The 16994-nt window shown below is 39.0% G+C and overlaps 1 protein-coding gene across 8 annotated transcripts in view; it reads right to left on the bottom strand.

The window, feature by feature from the left end:
* Window positions 1-16994, bottom strand: part of LOC150086883 (uncharacterized) — a 791472-nt gene that overhangs the window by 123685 nt on the left and 650793 nt on the right. For all 8 annotated transcript variants that reach the window (XM_090371653.1, XM_090371652.1, XM_090371655.1 and 5 more), the window contains one exon: window positions 6767-6883. In XM_090371653.1, coding sequence (XP_090227779.1) covers window positions 6767-6883 — 117 coding nt within the window. The remainder of the gene's footprint in view (window positions 1-6766; window positions 6884-16994) is intronic.

The following is a 16994-nucleotide window of genomic DNA, read 5'->3' on the forward strand; positions in this document are numbered from 1 at the left end:
TTTGTTTGTGTGTTCTTCTTAAATAAGGAAGCAATAGTGTTAGTTTTAAATTTTTAAAATATTCGATATGTTTACCAATTCTATCAGGATGTTTCCTTTTTTAAGTGATCTAAAAGTTTTGATGGCTTCATAGCCTCATTTGAAAAATGAACTATTACACATAGGCTGTCTTGAGTCGAATGGACTTTCAATAAAACCATAAACTAGATATTCATCCAGATACTGCTGACACTTTTTATTTTCAGCACTTGACATGATTGGTGATGGGTTGAATAACTACAAAGAATTAAATAATAAAATATAAGCTATTTTTATTTAACTCTCATAGCCCATATCACTCACAAAAGCACTGGGGATCAAAAATAAACTTCCACTAGGAAACAATAAATCAATACTGATTGTCGCTTAGAAAGTAGAAACAATAGACAAACATTTCCTGATCCCATCAATGCCTCATATATTGACCAATGAAACAAAAGGATAAATAAATAAACCATGCCCACCACGCCGCAGCCAAGGTCACAGCTGTCAGAAAGGTGCAAGGCCAAGGATTGTGGAAACATTACCTCTGAAAGCATTTAAGCATTTAATGCCAACTGTGGTTGAATTAAATGATGCCCACTATCTTCCTTTTATCAAAATTTCTCACTCACTCCTAATATAATATACCCATATGTTAAAAATCAGTTGTCTCAGGGAAAAAGAAAACCCAATGAGAGAAATGAAATATTAAGGAACAAGATGTTGTCGAGTAGGTTGAACTTTGAAAGGCCACAAACCATTGTAATACTCATGATTTTTTTTGTCCCACAAAAACAAATTTTTGCCCTGTTGGGGACGGTATCGTCCCCGTTGAGAATCCCTGCCTTATGCCAGGAGTCCAGAAACTGCTCTTCAATATAAATTCTATTGTAGAGACAGAGCAGACAATCCATAGATTCTGATGAAAGATGTTTTCATCGGAAAGATGTTTTAATCATTTCATAATGGATGTCATCTGGTCCAACAGCACTTGCCTGAGAATGAGACAGTGCCACCATCAGTTCCCATTGTGTAAAATTCTGATTGTATTGTACACAGCTATTTGAGGACAGCTTCAATTGCTGTTTTTAAAATTTTTGTTTGATGCTCTGAAACTCTGAGGCACAGGATGTAATAACACACATTGGCGAATGTCTCCCCAAGAGTGTTTGCATTTGAAGTTGGGTCTGCAATTGTACATCCATTATGTTCTAGGATTGTTAGAGGGTGTGATGTGTATTTCCCTTTCATTTTCCGGACTTTTTCCTAGATGACTCTTAGTGTCGCCACCCGACTGATGGAAAATGTAAAGTGGATCCAAGATTCTTTCTAATACCGATGTCTAATATAATGTGCCTTGACACATGCATGTTTGAAGGCTATTATATTTTCTGTGGTAGGATATCAGCAAAATATCTCCCATGCCTTCTTGCTGCTGTGCATTCGGTGTTCAACCATGGTTAGGAAATGATGGAAACTGAGTCGATGTCTTTGGAATTGCAATTTCCGCTGCTTGTACAAGAATGTCTGTAACATGTTTTACCATGTCATTAATTGGTTCCTTGCTGACTGTAATGGTATCAAATGATGCCAGGTCTTTGAAGGCATTCCAATCGGCATGATCAATCTTCCACCGTGGTATCCTAGATGGGTGGCATGATCTCCAATTGCAAAGGGTGGATATCACGGGGAAGTGATCACTACCATAAAGGTTGTCTTCAACTTGACATGTACAAAGAGGAAGGTAAGAGGGGGATCATACAGAGAGATCAACCGCGGTAAATGTACAGGCAGGCATGTGGAAAAAGGTGTTATGTCCCACATTTAGCAAGACCAGATCATTTTTTTCAAGCATGTGCTCTATAGTCTGATCCCTTCCATTAATGTTAGCACTACTTCACAGAATATTGTGTCCATTAAAATCCCCTAGTAACAGAAAAGGGGACGACAACTGCCTAATGATATCATCAAGGTATGCTGGGAGATGTCGCTCCCAGGTGACAAATAGAGTGAACAGACAGTTACAAGAAATATTGAAAGACATATGTATGTCTTTCAATATTTCTTGTAACTGTCTGTTCAATATTTCTTGTAACTGTCTGTTCAATATTTCTTGTAACTGTCTGTACATATGTATGGCTACAGCCTCTAAATTAGTAGTGAATGGCATAGTTTTAAAAGGGGCATGGTTACCTACAAGGATGGAGACTCCTCAATGGGTAGGTCCATTCCCCAGTTCTGTCTACCTGGATGATAGAACAGCTATGTAGGTGAGGGTCATCATTTTCCTTTAAATATGTCTCCTATAAGCAGAAGCATTTTGGCTCGTACTTATGTAGGAGGGCTTTGATGTCTTCACTGTTTTGATGGAAACCACGGAAATTTCACTGTAGAAATTTGAAAGTGAACATTACTTAGATTTGGTGGCTCCGTCTGTGGGCTTCCAAAGGGCAGAGGGCTTTAGTTTCTCAGTCTTAGATTTATTCTTTTTGGGAAAGACTGGGAATTGTCCAGTGTCTGTATCTTTGTCTACAAAAAGTTCCAAGACCATGGCTTCATTTGTTTCGTTCCCCTCTATATCCATTTTTTCATTTACCACAGGCAGCGAATCAGATTTTTTTTTGTTTGCTCCATAATACTTTGTTTAGGTAGAGGTGGAGCAGCAGGTGGTATTGATATGGGAGTGGCAGCTGACTGGGTGTTTTGAAGTGGCTTTTGAGTGTTCAGTAAGTAGCATGCAATGGGAGCAAAAGATTCTTTTGGTGGGATCTGTTTGAATTCCAAACAGATATAAAAAAGCTGCAGGGAAGTAAACAGATTGCTTCCCTGCAGCTTTCTGCACATATGTGGGTAATAAACCCACATATGTGGGTAATAAACTTGCTGGCATTAAGTCTCCTCACCACCTGATAAAGAAATATTAAACTCTGCTTGTGTCTGCTTTTCTTTTTTCCACTGCTAGCATGCCCTTGAGTATGCAGGGTGTTCATCTTCACAGTTAACACAAGTGAGTTTGGTGGCTTTACATGCACTCCACAACAGGCCATCTCCAAATGCCCATATTTCTGGCATTTAAAACATCACAATGGGTTTGTAATATATGGCCTTATGTTGCAATTTATGTATGCTGCTTTTATTAAATTTGAAGACAGAGTATTAAATGTAAGGATGAGATTTCTCGTTGGCATTGACTTCCCATTCTTACGCAATGAATTTCTTTTAACACCTATTACTCCTTGTGGCTTTAGTTCCGTTAGGATTTCCTCCTCAGTACCCTCAAGGAGGTCCCACTCTGAGATGACAACTCTTCATGGATTTAGAGTTCTGTGTGGTGTCATTGTAACTGGTATTCCTTTGAATACCAGTTACAGAGTAGCTGCTCAGAGTGTCTGTTGTTTTTTGCTTCAATTAATAGGTCCCGAGAACGAAGCCTCTTAACTGATTTAGGGAAACTTGCTAACCCTTCTGAATGAAAAAGGTTGACATTTTTCCAATTGGTTTCTCAGCATATGAATGCACGATGAGAAATCTATCTTTTTCTAAGTTATTATTTTCAAATAGGGTTGGGGCAGCGGAAGAAATACTTTTAAGGAGATTTATAAGTGTTTTCATATTGGTTCAGTGCCTGGGCTCTCCACCCATCACGGAGCCCAAAGGGAGGCCCACTACCCAGCAAGCAATAAATGTGCTCAAGAGTGGAATGCAGGGCTACCCAGACACCATACCAGCACTGCCACCAAACTGAATCCTGTCCCTTGGACCATGAGGATAGGGGCATAGCATTAACAGGATGGGCTGACCTTTTCAGGCAAACCCACTAGCCGACTGATCCTAGCTGGGCCATCCAGGACCACTCGTCTTGTCAAAGCAGGGGCCAGAGTGGTGTGTTGAAGCTGGGTTCCTCAACCACCAGGATCCCCCTTTCCAAATTTCCACAGGTTACAGCAGACAGCAAACACACCGGATTCCATTGATGTTAGCCTGGAACCGAGGCTGTGGGTGTTGGATCCTATTGATGATAATCTGGAGGACCAGCAGCATCACTGGCAGGTCCCCTCAACACGTACAGGTGCCCACATTGAGGGGCCATACCTGGGTCATCACCTCCTTTATACTATATGCAGCATTTGTGGTCTTGCACATTAATATAACCATAGTTACTAATAGGTCTACCATACATTCACACAAGAGGAGTTATTCAGGGAGGGGAATTCCAGAGGTGAATTAAACTCTGGCAGTGCACTAGATGATTTTGTAATAACTGAGAGGAAAGTGGAGGAGAAATTGTTGAAGATAAACATAAAAAAGGCATCCGGGATGGATGGGATCATCCAGTTATATTAAAGGAGGCAGCAAAGGAAGTAAGCAAACCCTTAGCCATAATTATGAGAGCTTCTTTGGACTCAGGGAATTACAGATAGATGTGCTGATGGTTCTGGGGAGGTACCCATGAACTGGAGATGTGCAAATGTGACCCCAATTCACAAAGGAGGAGGATCAAAGGGCGACTCAAGTAATTATAGACATATTAGTTTAACTTCTGTTCCAGGAAAATTAATGGAGGCACTGGTTAAAGAAGCACTGCAGGATCATCTAGACAAGACTTTAGTTATAGCTCGGATACATCATGGGTTTGTTAAGGGGGAAGTCTTGTCTGACTAATTTGATTGGATACTATGATGTAGTCACAAAGGAACTGGATGCAAAGAATAACTTTGATATCATATATTTGGATCTTAGAAAGGCCTTTGATACTGTTGCACATGGAAGACTGCTGCACATTGGAGCAGTGTGGCATTGGAGCATGCTCAGTGCTGATGGGATTCTTTCTTTTGCTCAGAATAATTGCCTGAGAGGGCATAAATTCAAATTTAGGAAAGACGGTTGTAGGATAGATGTGTGGAAGTTTGCCTTTAGCCATCGGGTGATTGATCGCTGGAACAAACTTCCATCTGTTGTTGTAGAAGTTGATAGCTTAAATAGATTCAAGGCAGAACTTGGCAAACATTTGGAGCGAGTGGATGGGTGAAATAAGGCTTTTTTTTTTTTTTTTTTTTTTGGCTGATGCTGTATAAGCTTGCTTTCTTGCATCATGTGTCTTTGCTAATGCTAATCTGAGGGTACATCTACTTCCATACTGTTTGTGGTTTTCTTGCTATCATTTGATTTAAATTTTTCACTATCATGCTGGAATGCTAATTGGAGCATTGGTTGCTTCACTGGTTTTAGTTTGGGGTGTGTCCTTTCCAGAGTTTGACAGAGTTGTATTAACCCAGTTAGCTAGAGATGTGTTAGGCGGTACTGATACATCTGTTTGAGCTGCTGTTCAATGGGTGCTTCGAGTGTGAGATACATAAGAATGACTGGACATGGTCAACATAACTTGTCTGTGTCTCAGGATATGTCACTTTACGTTCAATTTTATATTTTTGAATTTTCTTCCCTGTTTTCCACATTTCACAAGATTTAGAAAAGGCTGGGTGATTTCCTTTGCAGTTGGGGCAAATGGGAGTTGAGGCTGAACAGTCTGCTTGTGCATGCTCCTTGGAACCACAAATAAGACAAATGGCATCACCTCTACATGCCTGCTGGGAATGTTCATATTTCTGGCACTTAAAACAACGAATGGGATTAGGAATATAAGGCCGAATTTGGCAGTTTAAATATCCAGCTTTTACTGATGATGGCAAATCTGGGGTACTGAAAGTTAAAATGATGGATCTAGTCGGGACAAGATTTCCATCTTTTTTAGCCATTATGCATTTGGCGCAAATTACTTTTTGATTAATCAGTTCTTGAACTAATTCCTCTTCAGATACTGTAAGTAGGTCCCATTCGATGAGAGGGGTTATGTGACGCCTTTCGAGGAAAGGCGTCACATAACCCCTCTCATCAGTTTATTGCACCATTCTTAATTGATACCTTGATTGAGCATATCAATTTTTAATGAGTAAAGATCCTTTTGTCCTCAATTCATTTGTATTTAGCAAACATAAATATGTCTATACATGTTTGAACTAATAACAACAGCAGTAAATTTTGGGATAAGTCTAGGCTGATGCATCTGTCTAATTTCTTCATCACAGGCATGTTTTATATTTAATTAACGTACTCCTTGTTTTTCAGAATAAGGGGAGTGTTAATTAAATTTAAAATGTATATTTGGTTGAAAATCATTAGGAAAGAATGTTGCACTAACTGAAATCTCATTTTCCAAATTTTTCAGAAAACTGGACCTTCCCTTCTTCAGTATAACTTTTCTTTTAACACTCTTCTGTTGGCCTGTTTCTAAAGGACACAAAAAAAATTTAAGTGAAATAAAAGTAGTCTTCAAGTGGCTTAACTTTGCAAGCATCTATTGTGAATCAGCTTGCTTCAGAAGTAAACTTGTTGTTGTTTGGTTTTTAGGAGCATTAGCAACTAAGGCCATATTGCTCCGGGATATGCGGTGGTCATTCCCTGACCTTTCCGCATCCTCCGTATTTGGTGGTGACGGGCTCGAACCCTGGTCTAATCAAGAAGCGTGTGCTACGCACTGCTGCTCCTTCCCACCTGGCTACGGAGGCGGCGCCTTAGAAGTAAACTAACATCAATTTGATATAATGCAATTATTTTACTGTGTGGCCAACCTAAGTATAGCAATCACATAAATGAATTCTGTGATTGCTATATTTCTCAGAAATTCTACAAAATCACTGCTAAATATTTTTTTATAATTTAAATATAAAAGATTAAAAATATTTACTCAAGTTTAGAGTCTTGTTCTTTGTCCTTCCTATGAACTGGAATAACAGAAGGAGCACGGTGAGATGGAGCATGGCGATATCTGTCCCGATAGTTTTTATCCTCAGACGAAGGATGCCTAAAATTAATTAACAAAATAATTTAAATTGGTAACATTTCTGTAGAAATTAGAATTTTGTAGCTGCATTTTTATTTTTCCAGGAAAATGTTCAATCTACTATTTTTCCAAAGTTATACAGATATAATAATGATGTTTTAAAGATTAAAAAGAAAAGCTATTAATTTCTCAGTTCTCCAGGTTATATCTATCCATATCAACTATTAATGTTAACAACTAAATTCTCCTTCTATGGTAATGAAGGAGAATTACTATTAACGTAATCAGTTCTATATGTTAGAGGATCGATCAAATTCTGAAAACGAACATATGATTATACAAATATTTAATTTAAGATATTTGAAGAATGGCATGGCATTGCAGGCAACATTTCTTGGGATTACAAAGCTCTGACTCTCAGAAGGTTTTGAGAATTTTTTTAAAATGAAAAACAAAAACACAAAGGTATTAGAACCTATAATACTTAGTACCATGCATGGGTTGGAGAAGATAAAAGAAGATACTTGTTAACATTAGACTTGAATTTCTGTAGATTGCAATTTTCAGGAAATAACGTGTGAAGGGAGGTTTGTTCTAGAAAATGGATGTTGAAGGAATAAATGAAGAAGAAAAGCTGGTTCTGTTTGAAGCTAGGCAGCAAAAGGATGTTGACTGGTTGTAGCATGTGCACGGAATGGTTTCGAAGTTTGAGAAGGAATTATAGAAGCCAAAATGGAAGAACAGTGCCCATTTATAGATCTGTAAAAAAAGGCAAGCAACAGAAACAGAATGTCTATGAGAGAGAGAGAGAGAGAGAGAGAGAGACTTCATAAGAGATGGTTCATTAATAACCTAACTGCCTCTTCTGAATGGAGTCTAGAAGCGTGAGAGGTTATGGGGGCACCACCTCAAATGTGGGAACAATATTCCATGGTAGGGCAGATTTGAGATTTATACAGAGTGATCAGCTGTTTAGAAGAAAATTAATGTCAAGAGTGAAAGAGAAAACCCAGTTTTTTAGATGCAAAGGAAGCAATATTTGTGATGTGCTTACACCAAGAGAGATTTAAAAGTCAGGATAATTCCTAACAGAGAAATGTTATCTTGTCTAGAAATCTGAGTGTCGATGAAGATGAGCACAGCAGCAGAAGAATCCTTTTTTGCAAGATATAAGACAGGACTGAGTTTTAGACATTGAAATAACTAAATTATCTTTGCCCCACTGCAGAATTACCCAGAAATCAGCATTTAAGGAATTGTAGTGGATAAGAAGTTGAAGCTGTTTGTGCAAGATTCCCCAAACTGGAAGATGGAATGTAATGTACTGATATCTGCAAAACTATGGATAGGATTTCCAGTCAAGAGAGAGAGAGAGATAGAGCTGAACCTTTGGGAACAGCAGCATTAGTTAGAAGACAGAGAGCTGTCTACAAACTGGGTATGCAATTACAGAAAACAATCCATAAGATGGAAGCTTATTTAGAAAAACTTTTAAACTTTACGATCAAAAGCATTTGAAATGTCAAAAACCAACTGCAATAAACATTTCCATTGAATTTGTCTATAGATGGATAACATAAGGTAGTATATCACCAGTGGAGAAAACACTGATAGAATTCATATCGGTGATTATTGTTCAGATGGAAGGTTTCTAGATAGTTTAGGAGTTGGCAATTAATGGATTTTTTCATTACTTTAGAAACAGTAAAAATGCAATGGGACAATTCAATGGGAGGAATTTGTTACTCTTCTAAGGAACTGGCTGGATATAAGCAAATTTCCAAGCAGAAGGCAAAACCAGTGGAATGAAAAGGGTAAAAAAGGTAACACAGAACAAGAGTTAGGTCAGGAGCACAGGTTTTGAGAACAAGCAGAGCAATACTATCAGGACCTGGAATAACAACAAACTGGTAAAGTTTGTTGTTAGTATTCCTTTTCCAGATCTTGGCCAGTTGTCGTAAGATGTTTTGTGATTAACAGGCTTATAGTCAGTATATGGAACCTGAGGATGTTGTGAGAAAATCCTGTTCAAAATCCTTCTGAAATTCACTTGAAGAAAGACACAGGAGGTAGCGAGTGGTTTACCAAGATCGTCAATACAAGAGTCAGAAGAAAAGTAGGATGCAAGCATGCCGCATCTATCTTTAGCCAAGGTGGAAACAGACACATTAGGTTTTAAGGTGAAAATATAGATGGAGTTAGAAGAAAAGTAGGATGCAAGCAAGTCAGATTTATCTTTAGCTGAGGTGGCAATAGAACTATCTCAGGTTTCAACAGAGATTGGAGTACAGATGAGCAAAAGTTGCAGCTAACAGTTTGGCAAGAGACCAGCATGTCCAACTACCATTTGGACAAGGAGAAAGTTTTCTACTCTCAGCCTGTTTAAAATCTAGTTTGGACTGATTAATAACTGCTGTATCATTTTTGCAAGATTTGGTGTTGGTGTGGGCAGAAAATTAACCTGGAGATTTGGATGCAATGCCAGGCTAAGATAAAGAAAGCCAACACAAAAACCACAGGAAACATTTACTGAACAAACTTGTTTCCCGCTACAGCAGTTTCTTCCTGAATTCTTGGTAAACAGATGGTACGTGTTATTGGTAGTGGCAGTAGAAGTCGATAATGATAAAATTTTTTCTCATTATTAAAAGCAGATTACTGGAGTTCACATTGTTGTTGTTGTTGGTGGTTTGGAGTTTAATGGCACAAGGGATACTGAGGCCAAATTATGTCTATTCATAGTTTATTTGATGACCACATCCTTATAGTTGTTAAATTATATACTCTGGTACAGACCAATACATTTTAAGTAGATTAAAAGTTCAATATTTTCATCGTTTCCTAGGATATGAGATAAATCATGTGATATATTAAACCTGGAAACTGACCTGGACCAGAGCTGAATATAAGGGGCAATCAAGCAGAAAGTGACGGACCATTAGCTGACACTGACAGGATGAACACTGGGGTAGGTTTTCTCCCAATAACAAAAAAAAAGATAGATATGATACGTATGTCCAATTCTCAGCCTTTCCGACATCACTTCCTCTTGTCTTTTTTGTCGGAAGCCTCAGAGCCACAGCTTTGGTTCTTCTTTTACCTGGTAAAGTTTGTTGTTAGTATTCCTTTTCCAGATCTGTGGCCAGTTGTCGTAAGATGTTTTGTGATAAACAGGCTTATAGTCAGTATATGGAACCTGAGGATGTTGTGAGAAAGTGGGTTGAGGGTGGTTAGCGGCAGTCAGCACTGTCATTTCCCGGAATGTCAGAATGGCCAGGGAACCAGCAAAAACTAATTGACTGATTGGACAGGCTGCAAGAGAATAGCTGGGAATGAATTTGTTTCAATGTAGGATGAGAAGAGGTGAAATTATTCCTTATGGCAGAGATAGCACTGAGGGAGTCAGTATAAATTATTGCAGGTGAAATGGAAAGCTCAATAATCTTACTAAGTGCTAACTTGATGGCGTAAAGTTCAGCACTGAAAACACTGCAAGCTAACGGTTGTGTGACTGTAACCATACATGAAGGAAAAACTGCTGCAGCACCTACCATACTGTCAGTTTTTGATCCACCCGTACATATTTTACAGGCATGGGAGTTAAGAATAGCATGAGCTGAGTGCAGCTGTCTGATGTTGTAAGAAGGTATGATACACATTTTTGGCAAGTGGAGAAAATGTGAATCATGGGAGGCAGAAACATACGTCCAAGGTGGAACAGGTGCAGTTTTGTCCTGAAAAATATCAGCTAAATCAACATTCCAACTCAGAATAAGCTCTTTGATCCTGAGTGAGGCAGGTCGATTTTCACATGGCATATTCTCATAAAGATACACCAAACTGGGGTGTGATAGAAGACAATCTTAGAAGCGTAGAAAAGTAATAATGTTTTCCTACAAAGATGTACTGGAGTATCGTGGGCATCAATATAAACACTGTATTGGAGAAGTCCTGAATGCTCTCAGGGCACTGTGCTGAATGACATTTAGCCCTTCTAATGTGCTTTTCCTAGCTGAGTCATATACAGCACAACCATAATCTAAGCGTACACGGGTCAGACTTGTACAGGTGAAGTAAGGAGTACAGATCAGCACCCCATGACATGGACGAGACTGACTTAAGCATTTCAACTGTTTTAAACAAGTGGTTTGTAGATATATGATAAATGCATGGAAGTTAAGCTTACTATCGAATATCATGCCCAGAAATCTGATGCTGTTTACTACCGGTATCAGACTATTGTTTAGCTGTAGTTCAGGATGGGGGTGGAGAACACATTGCTTACAAAAGTGAGTGGTGGTAGACTTCTATTCAGCTAGTTGATATCTATTGCATGACATCCAGGACTCAATTCTGTTGATGGCAAGTTGGAGTTGACATTCGATGATGCTCATGCTTTGCAACTGGCAGAAAATGGCAAGGTCATCCACATAAATATAAACCGCCACAGTTTTGGGGATGTCTCAGGTAATGTTGTTGAATCGAATTGGAAATAAAGTTGCAATGAGTATAGATCCCTGTGGTACTCCTTCCTGAATATGTGATGTAGAGAGTACGTTCTGATAGCAGACCTGAAAAGAGCTGTGGCATAGGAAATTTTGAATTATCTGAGGGAGATGATCCCTTAGCCATGGATGATAAAGGTCCATAATAATACCATGTCGCCAGGTAGTATCAAATACCTTATCAATATCTAAATTGACTGTGACTAGATGTTGCTTCATGACAAAGGCATTGTGAATGTTTGATTCAGCTTTGATAAGGACGTCAAGAGTGGATCTGTTCTTACAAAAGCCACTGATGATCTGTTAAAAGATTCTCTGCTTCTAAGATCCAGGTAAGTCTCGTATGTATCATCCTTTCAAAAATTTTCCCCATGCAGCTTGTGACAGATATTGGCCTATAGTTTTGAACTAATGAAGGGTCTTTGCCTGGTTTTGGTATGGCAAGTATGAAAGAATGACGCCAGGAAAGTGGATAAACATTTTCTGAGAAGATCTGGTTATAGAAGGTCAGTAGGGTATGCAAGTCCTCTTCAAGTAATTGTTTTAGCATAATATAATGTACGTCATCTAGGCCGGCAGTACTATTTGAAGATTTATTTAAGGATTCCTTAAGTTCAGATAAATTAAATGGTTGACTGTATGGGAGTGAGAGATGTGTGGAGAACTTAAATTTTGTGGCTTTCTGCATCTGTCTCAATGCACTGAAATGAGATGGAAGCAGAAGCAGATATTGTAGAGAATGATTCTGTTCGCACATTGGCAATTTCCTTAGGTGCAGATAGATCTTTCCCATTCCAGCGTAGTACTGGAAAGGGTGGTCGAGAGAATTTTACATTTACCACTTTTATTCTTCTCCAAATGAGCCGTGGGACAGTGTCTTTGGTGAGAGTTGAGGCAAATGAGATCCAGGAGTCACATTTGGCTTTTCATCTAATCTGCCTTGCTCTGGCTTTAAGTCTTTTGTATTCAATTAGATTACCGGTTGTAGGAAACTTACAGATTTGTTCCAAGAACGGTTTATCTCATGCTTGGCATCAGAGCAATATGTATTCCACCAGTTTTTATGGTGGGAGCACTTGTGAGGTTGTGGCTGAGGAATGGAATTTTTTTCTGCAGGTAGTATCTGATTGGTAATGTAAGTAGTTATGTTGTCAATGGGATGTTGCTGAACATAACTCCTGTTTAACTGAACCTAGGTGGAGTAGCTGTCCCGGTTTGCCTTCTTGAACTTCTAGCTCGATCGTTGCTCGAGAGCTGGAGTTAACCATGTTTGTAATGAGCAAAGAATTGGAAAGCGAGTACTGTTTAGAGGTTCTTTTATCACTGACCATGTCATGCTTAGAAAAATTGATGGTGAGCAGAGTGACAAGTCTATTGCAGAGGTAGATCCTGTAGGTAGGTGGGAGATCCAGAGTTTAGTATAGTTAGGTTGTTATTATTCATGAATGTTTTGATTAATTTGCCTCTTGTGTCAATCGCAGGTGACCGCCATAATGGATGGTGGCCATTAAAGTCAATAAAAAGGCAAATTGGAGATGGCAGTTGCATAATCAGATTATGCAACTGCCATCAGTTCTGTATTTTTGAAAATTGTTAAGAAGGGGGAATATATATAGAAACTAGGGTTATTGATATACTAACTGAAATACATGCTGCCACAGCTTCAAGACTAGTTTGTAACTGAATATGCCTGGAGAGTATATTTGATTTCACAAGCAGTGCTGCTACTCCACAGGCAGGATGTTCCGAGATCCTGTCTTTTCTATACATTGTATAGTTTGTAAATTTTGGTGAAGCTTGGGATGATAAAAAAGTTTCCTGAAGACATACTCCTATTGGATTGTATTGAATTAGTAAATCTCTTAAGTCATCAGAAATGTTGCTTAGCCTTCTGCAGTTCCACTGAATTAATTAGACATCATTAAGTTTAGTTGTGGTGGATTGGGCTGACTACTTTTTAGAAGTGGGGCATTTCTGTCTGTCTTGTTATATCTTTTTTTGGGAAATAGGGGTGTACAGTAGTCATGGTGTCATTTGCATGGAGTTCCAAAATGGGCTCTTCATTGTCTAAATGCTCATCTACTTCCATACTATTGGCAGAAGTTTCCATTTTTTTTGAACCTGTGTCAGATCTCAGATTTTAGTTTTTCAAATGGGACTGTAGGAGTTTCACTAGGAATGCAGATTGGGGTATTTGCTGCTTCGGCAATTTTCCTTGGAAGATTATGTTTCTTAGTGGTTATAAGTATAGATTTCAACCAGTTCACTAGAGAGATGTTAGGCGGAACAGAAACTTCTGTTTGTACTGCAGCAGAAACAGTTACGAGTGCAAGCTGCATAGGAATGTCCGCTAAGTAAGTTCAACATGACTTTATTTTCAATTTTGTATTTTATTTCCTGTTATCCAAAGTTCACAGATTTTGGAAAAGGCTAGGTGGCTTCCTTTGCAGTTTGGACAAACATGGGTTGTGATTGTGCAATCTGCTTGAGTATGCTCTTTAGATCCACAGATGGGACATACAGCTTCACCTCTACATGCCTGCTGTGAATGACGGTATTTCTGGCATTTCAAGCAATGAACGTGATTCGGGATGTATGGTTGAATCCGACAATTTAAATAGCCAGCTTTAATTGAGGATAATAAGTCTCAAGTACTGAATATTAAAATGATGGATCTCATTGGAGTGATGAATTAAAGGTTTTGTAGGGCATAATTGTTACTGTCAACCCAGCAAATGTTGTCATCTTCAACAGCTACTCAATGTTTAGAGCTGGCTGTTTCAATTATCAGGTCTCCAGATTTCCGTCCTTTCACCACTTTTGGTGATTCAGCAATAGACTCTAGATGTTTTTGGATTTAGAATGGTGATAACTTGCTGGGTGGATAGTATCTTTACCACCAAGTTTACCAGCCTCCCTTCAGCAGCGCAGATAGTATCTTTACCACCAAGTTTATTCGCCCCGCCGCAGGGAGGCAAGAGCGGTGCCACTTTTGTGGCCAAGCATAGAGGTTAGTACAGTTAGTAAGAGTATTAACATAGGCATATGATGCAAGAAAGCAAGCTTGTATAGCATCAGCCAAAAAAAAAAAAAACACCTTATTTCACCAATCCACTCGCTCCAAATGTTTGTCAAGTTCTGCCTTGAATCTATTTAAGCTATCAACTTCTACATCGACAGATGAAAGTATGTTCCAGCAATCAACCACCTGCTGGTTAAAGGCAAACTTCTGCACATCTATCCTACAACCGTCTTTCCTCAATTTGAATTTATGCCCTCTCAGGCGATTATTCTGAGCAAGAGGAAGAATCCCATCAGCAATGAGCATGCTCAAACCATTCAAGGCTTTATACACCTGAATCAGATCACCTCAACGGTGCCTAGTCTCCAGACACTGTAATTTGCAAAACTTAAGCCTTTCTTCGTAAGAGCACCCCTTTGTTCCATTCACTAATCTTGTTGCCCTTCTCTGTACTCGTTCCAGCAGCTCTACATCCTTCTTGAAATGAGGCCTCCAGACCTGTATACAGTACTCAAGGTGTGGCCTGACCATTGCCTTATACAAGGGAATAATCACCTTATCCCTGCTAGAAAAATTCCTGTATATCATTGACAAGACACCATGAGCTACTCTTGCAACCAGTCTGCACTGCTCAGAGAACTTCATATCTGCCTACACAATGAACCCAAGGTCCTTTTCATTCTCTACCACTGTCAGTGTAGTACCACAGAGTTGATATGTTGCTCTGGGGTTGCTGTTTCCCATATGTGGTACCTTACATTTGTTGGTGCACTATGATCTCCGTTGTCAATGCGCCACTAAACAACAAAACAACCAACCAACTTTACATCTGTCAATGTTAAACTTCATTAGCCACCTCTCAGCCCATCTGCTCAACCTTTCCAGATCCTGTTGCAGCAGCAGCATAGCTTCAGTAGTGTCCTTAACAACCCTGCCAACCTTTGTTTTGTCTGGAAACTTGGACATTAAGCTTGATATACCATCATCAATATCATTTATAAATACAGAAAGCAATAATGGACTAACGCTGAACCCTGAGGGACTCCACTAATAACATTAGTCCACGATGAGCAGTGTCCATTGATTACCACTCTCTGTCTTCTCCCCCTCAACCACCCCTTTATCCATAGCAGCAATTTGCCTCCAATGCCACACTGCTCCAATTTGTGCAGCAGTCTTCGATGATGTGCAACAGTATCAAAAGCCTTTCTAAGATCCAAATATATAATATCAAAGTTGTTCCCTGCATCCAGTTCTTTTCTGACTGCATCATAGTATCCAATCAAATTGGTCAGGCATGACTTTCCCTTAACAAAACCATGCTGTGTCCGAGCTATAACTGAAATCTTGTCTAGATGATCCTGCAGTGCTTCTATTAATTTTCCTGGAACAGAAGTTAAACTCACAGGTCTATAATTAGTTGTGTCAGACTTTGATCATCCTTTGTGAATTGGGGTCACATTTGCACATCTCCAGTTTATGGGTAACTCCCCTGAGTCCACGGAACCTCTTATAATATGACTAAAGGTTTGCTTACTTTCTTTGCTGCCTCCTTTAATATAACTGGATAGATCCCATCCACCCCAGGTGCCTTTCTTGTGTTTATCTTCAACAATTTCTCCTCCACTTTACTCTCAGTTATTACAAGATTATCTAGCTTACTGCCAGAGTTGAATACATTCTGGCATTCCCCTCACTGAATAACTCCTCATGTGTGAATGTCGATGCAAAATATTCATTTAGTTTGTTAGCTACCTGAGCAGGATCATCAACAGTTGAACCATCGATATCAAGTGGACCAATCTGATTCATCTCCTTCCTTCTAGAGTTTACATAAGTAAAGAACTCTGCTGTTTTTCTTTGCATCCTCTGCCAAAGATTTCTCGTAATCTGCCTTCGCCTGTCTAACCTCCTTTGTAACTAGGTTAAAGACCAGCTTATATCTATCATAGGCTTCTGTGTCACATGTTAATTTATATGTATCCCATGCATTTTTCTTCGCTGCCATATGTCTCATTAGTTCATCTGACATCCATTTAGGCCTAAACCTTGAACAATATTTCTTAGTTGGTATGTAAAGCCTAGTAGCTTCCAAGATAAATTCTATGAATGCTTCCCATTTTGAATTTGCTGTTGGTAAGACCATCAGTTGGTCCCACTGTGTAGAATTTAAATACTGTCTCAGACCATCGTAGTTGCCTTTACGAAAGCAAAAACCCTTCCCTTGACCCCTAATGGTAGTTACCTCTTTGAGTAAATCCCACTTCAGCACACTGTGATCACTGCCACCTAGTGGTTCCTTTATCTGCGGATTCTTAATGCATGAAGAATCAAAACATATGAAGTGCCAAAATAAGGTCAAATTGGAGCAGGTTGATCTCCTGGGGCATAAACTCAAATTGAAAATCATGAATAAAAATTATGAATGTACCTGCTCAAATTCTTCAAGATTGCAGTTTTGAAGATCCTGGCTAAAATGTTAATAACTGAGATAGACAGTACAGTCCTACAGATTATGACTTCTAAAAACAGTACCTGTGTGAACTATTTTTGAAAGCATTAGGACAGATGCTGCAGAAAATGAAGAAATTAGTAAAAATTGCAC

This window comes from Mastigoproctus giganteus, chromosome 4, assembly GCF_048544385.1.
Source record: "Mastigoproctus giganteus isolate SK-2022 chromosome 4, ASM4854438v1, whole genome shotgun sequence".
NCBI classification, from domain to species: domain Eukaryota; kingdom Metazoa; phylum Arthropoda; class Arachnida; order Uropygi; family Thelyphonidae; genus Mastigoproctus; species Mastigoproctus giganteus.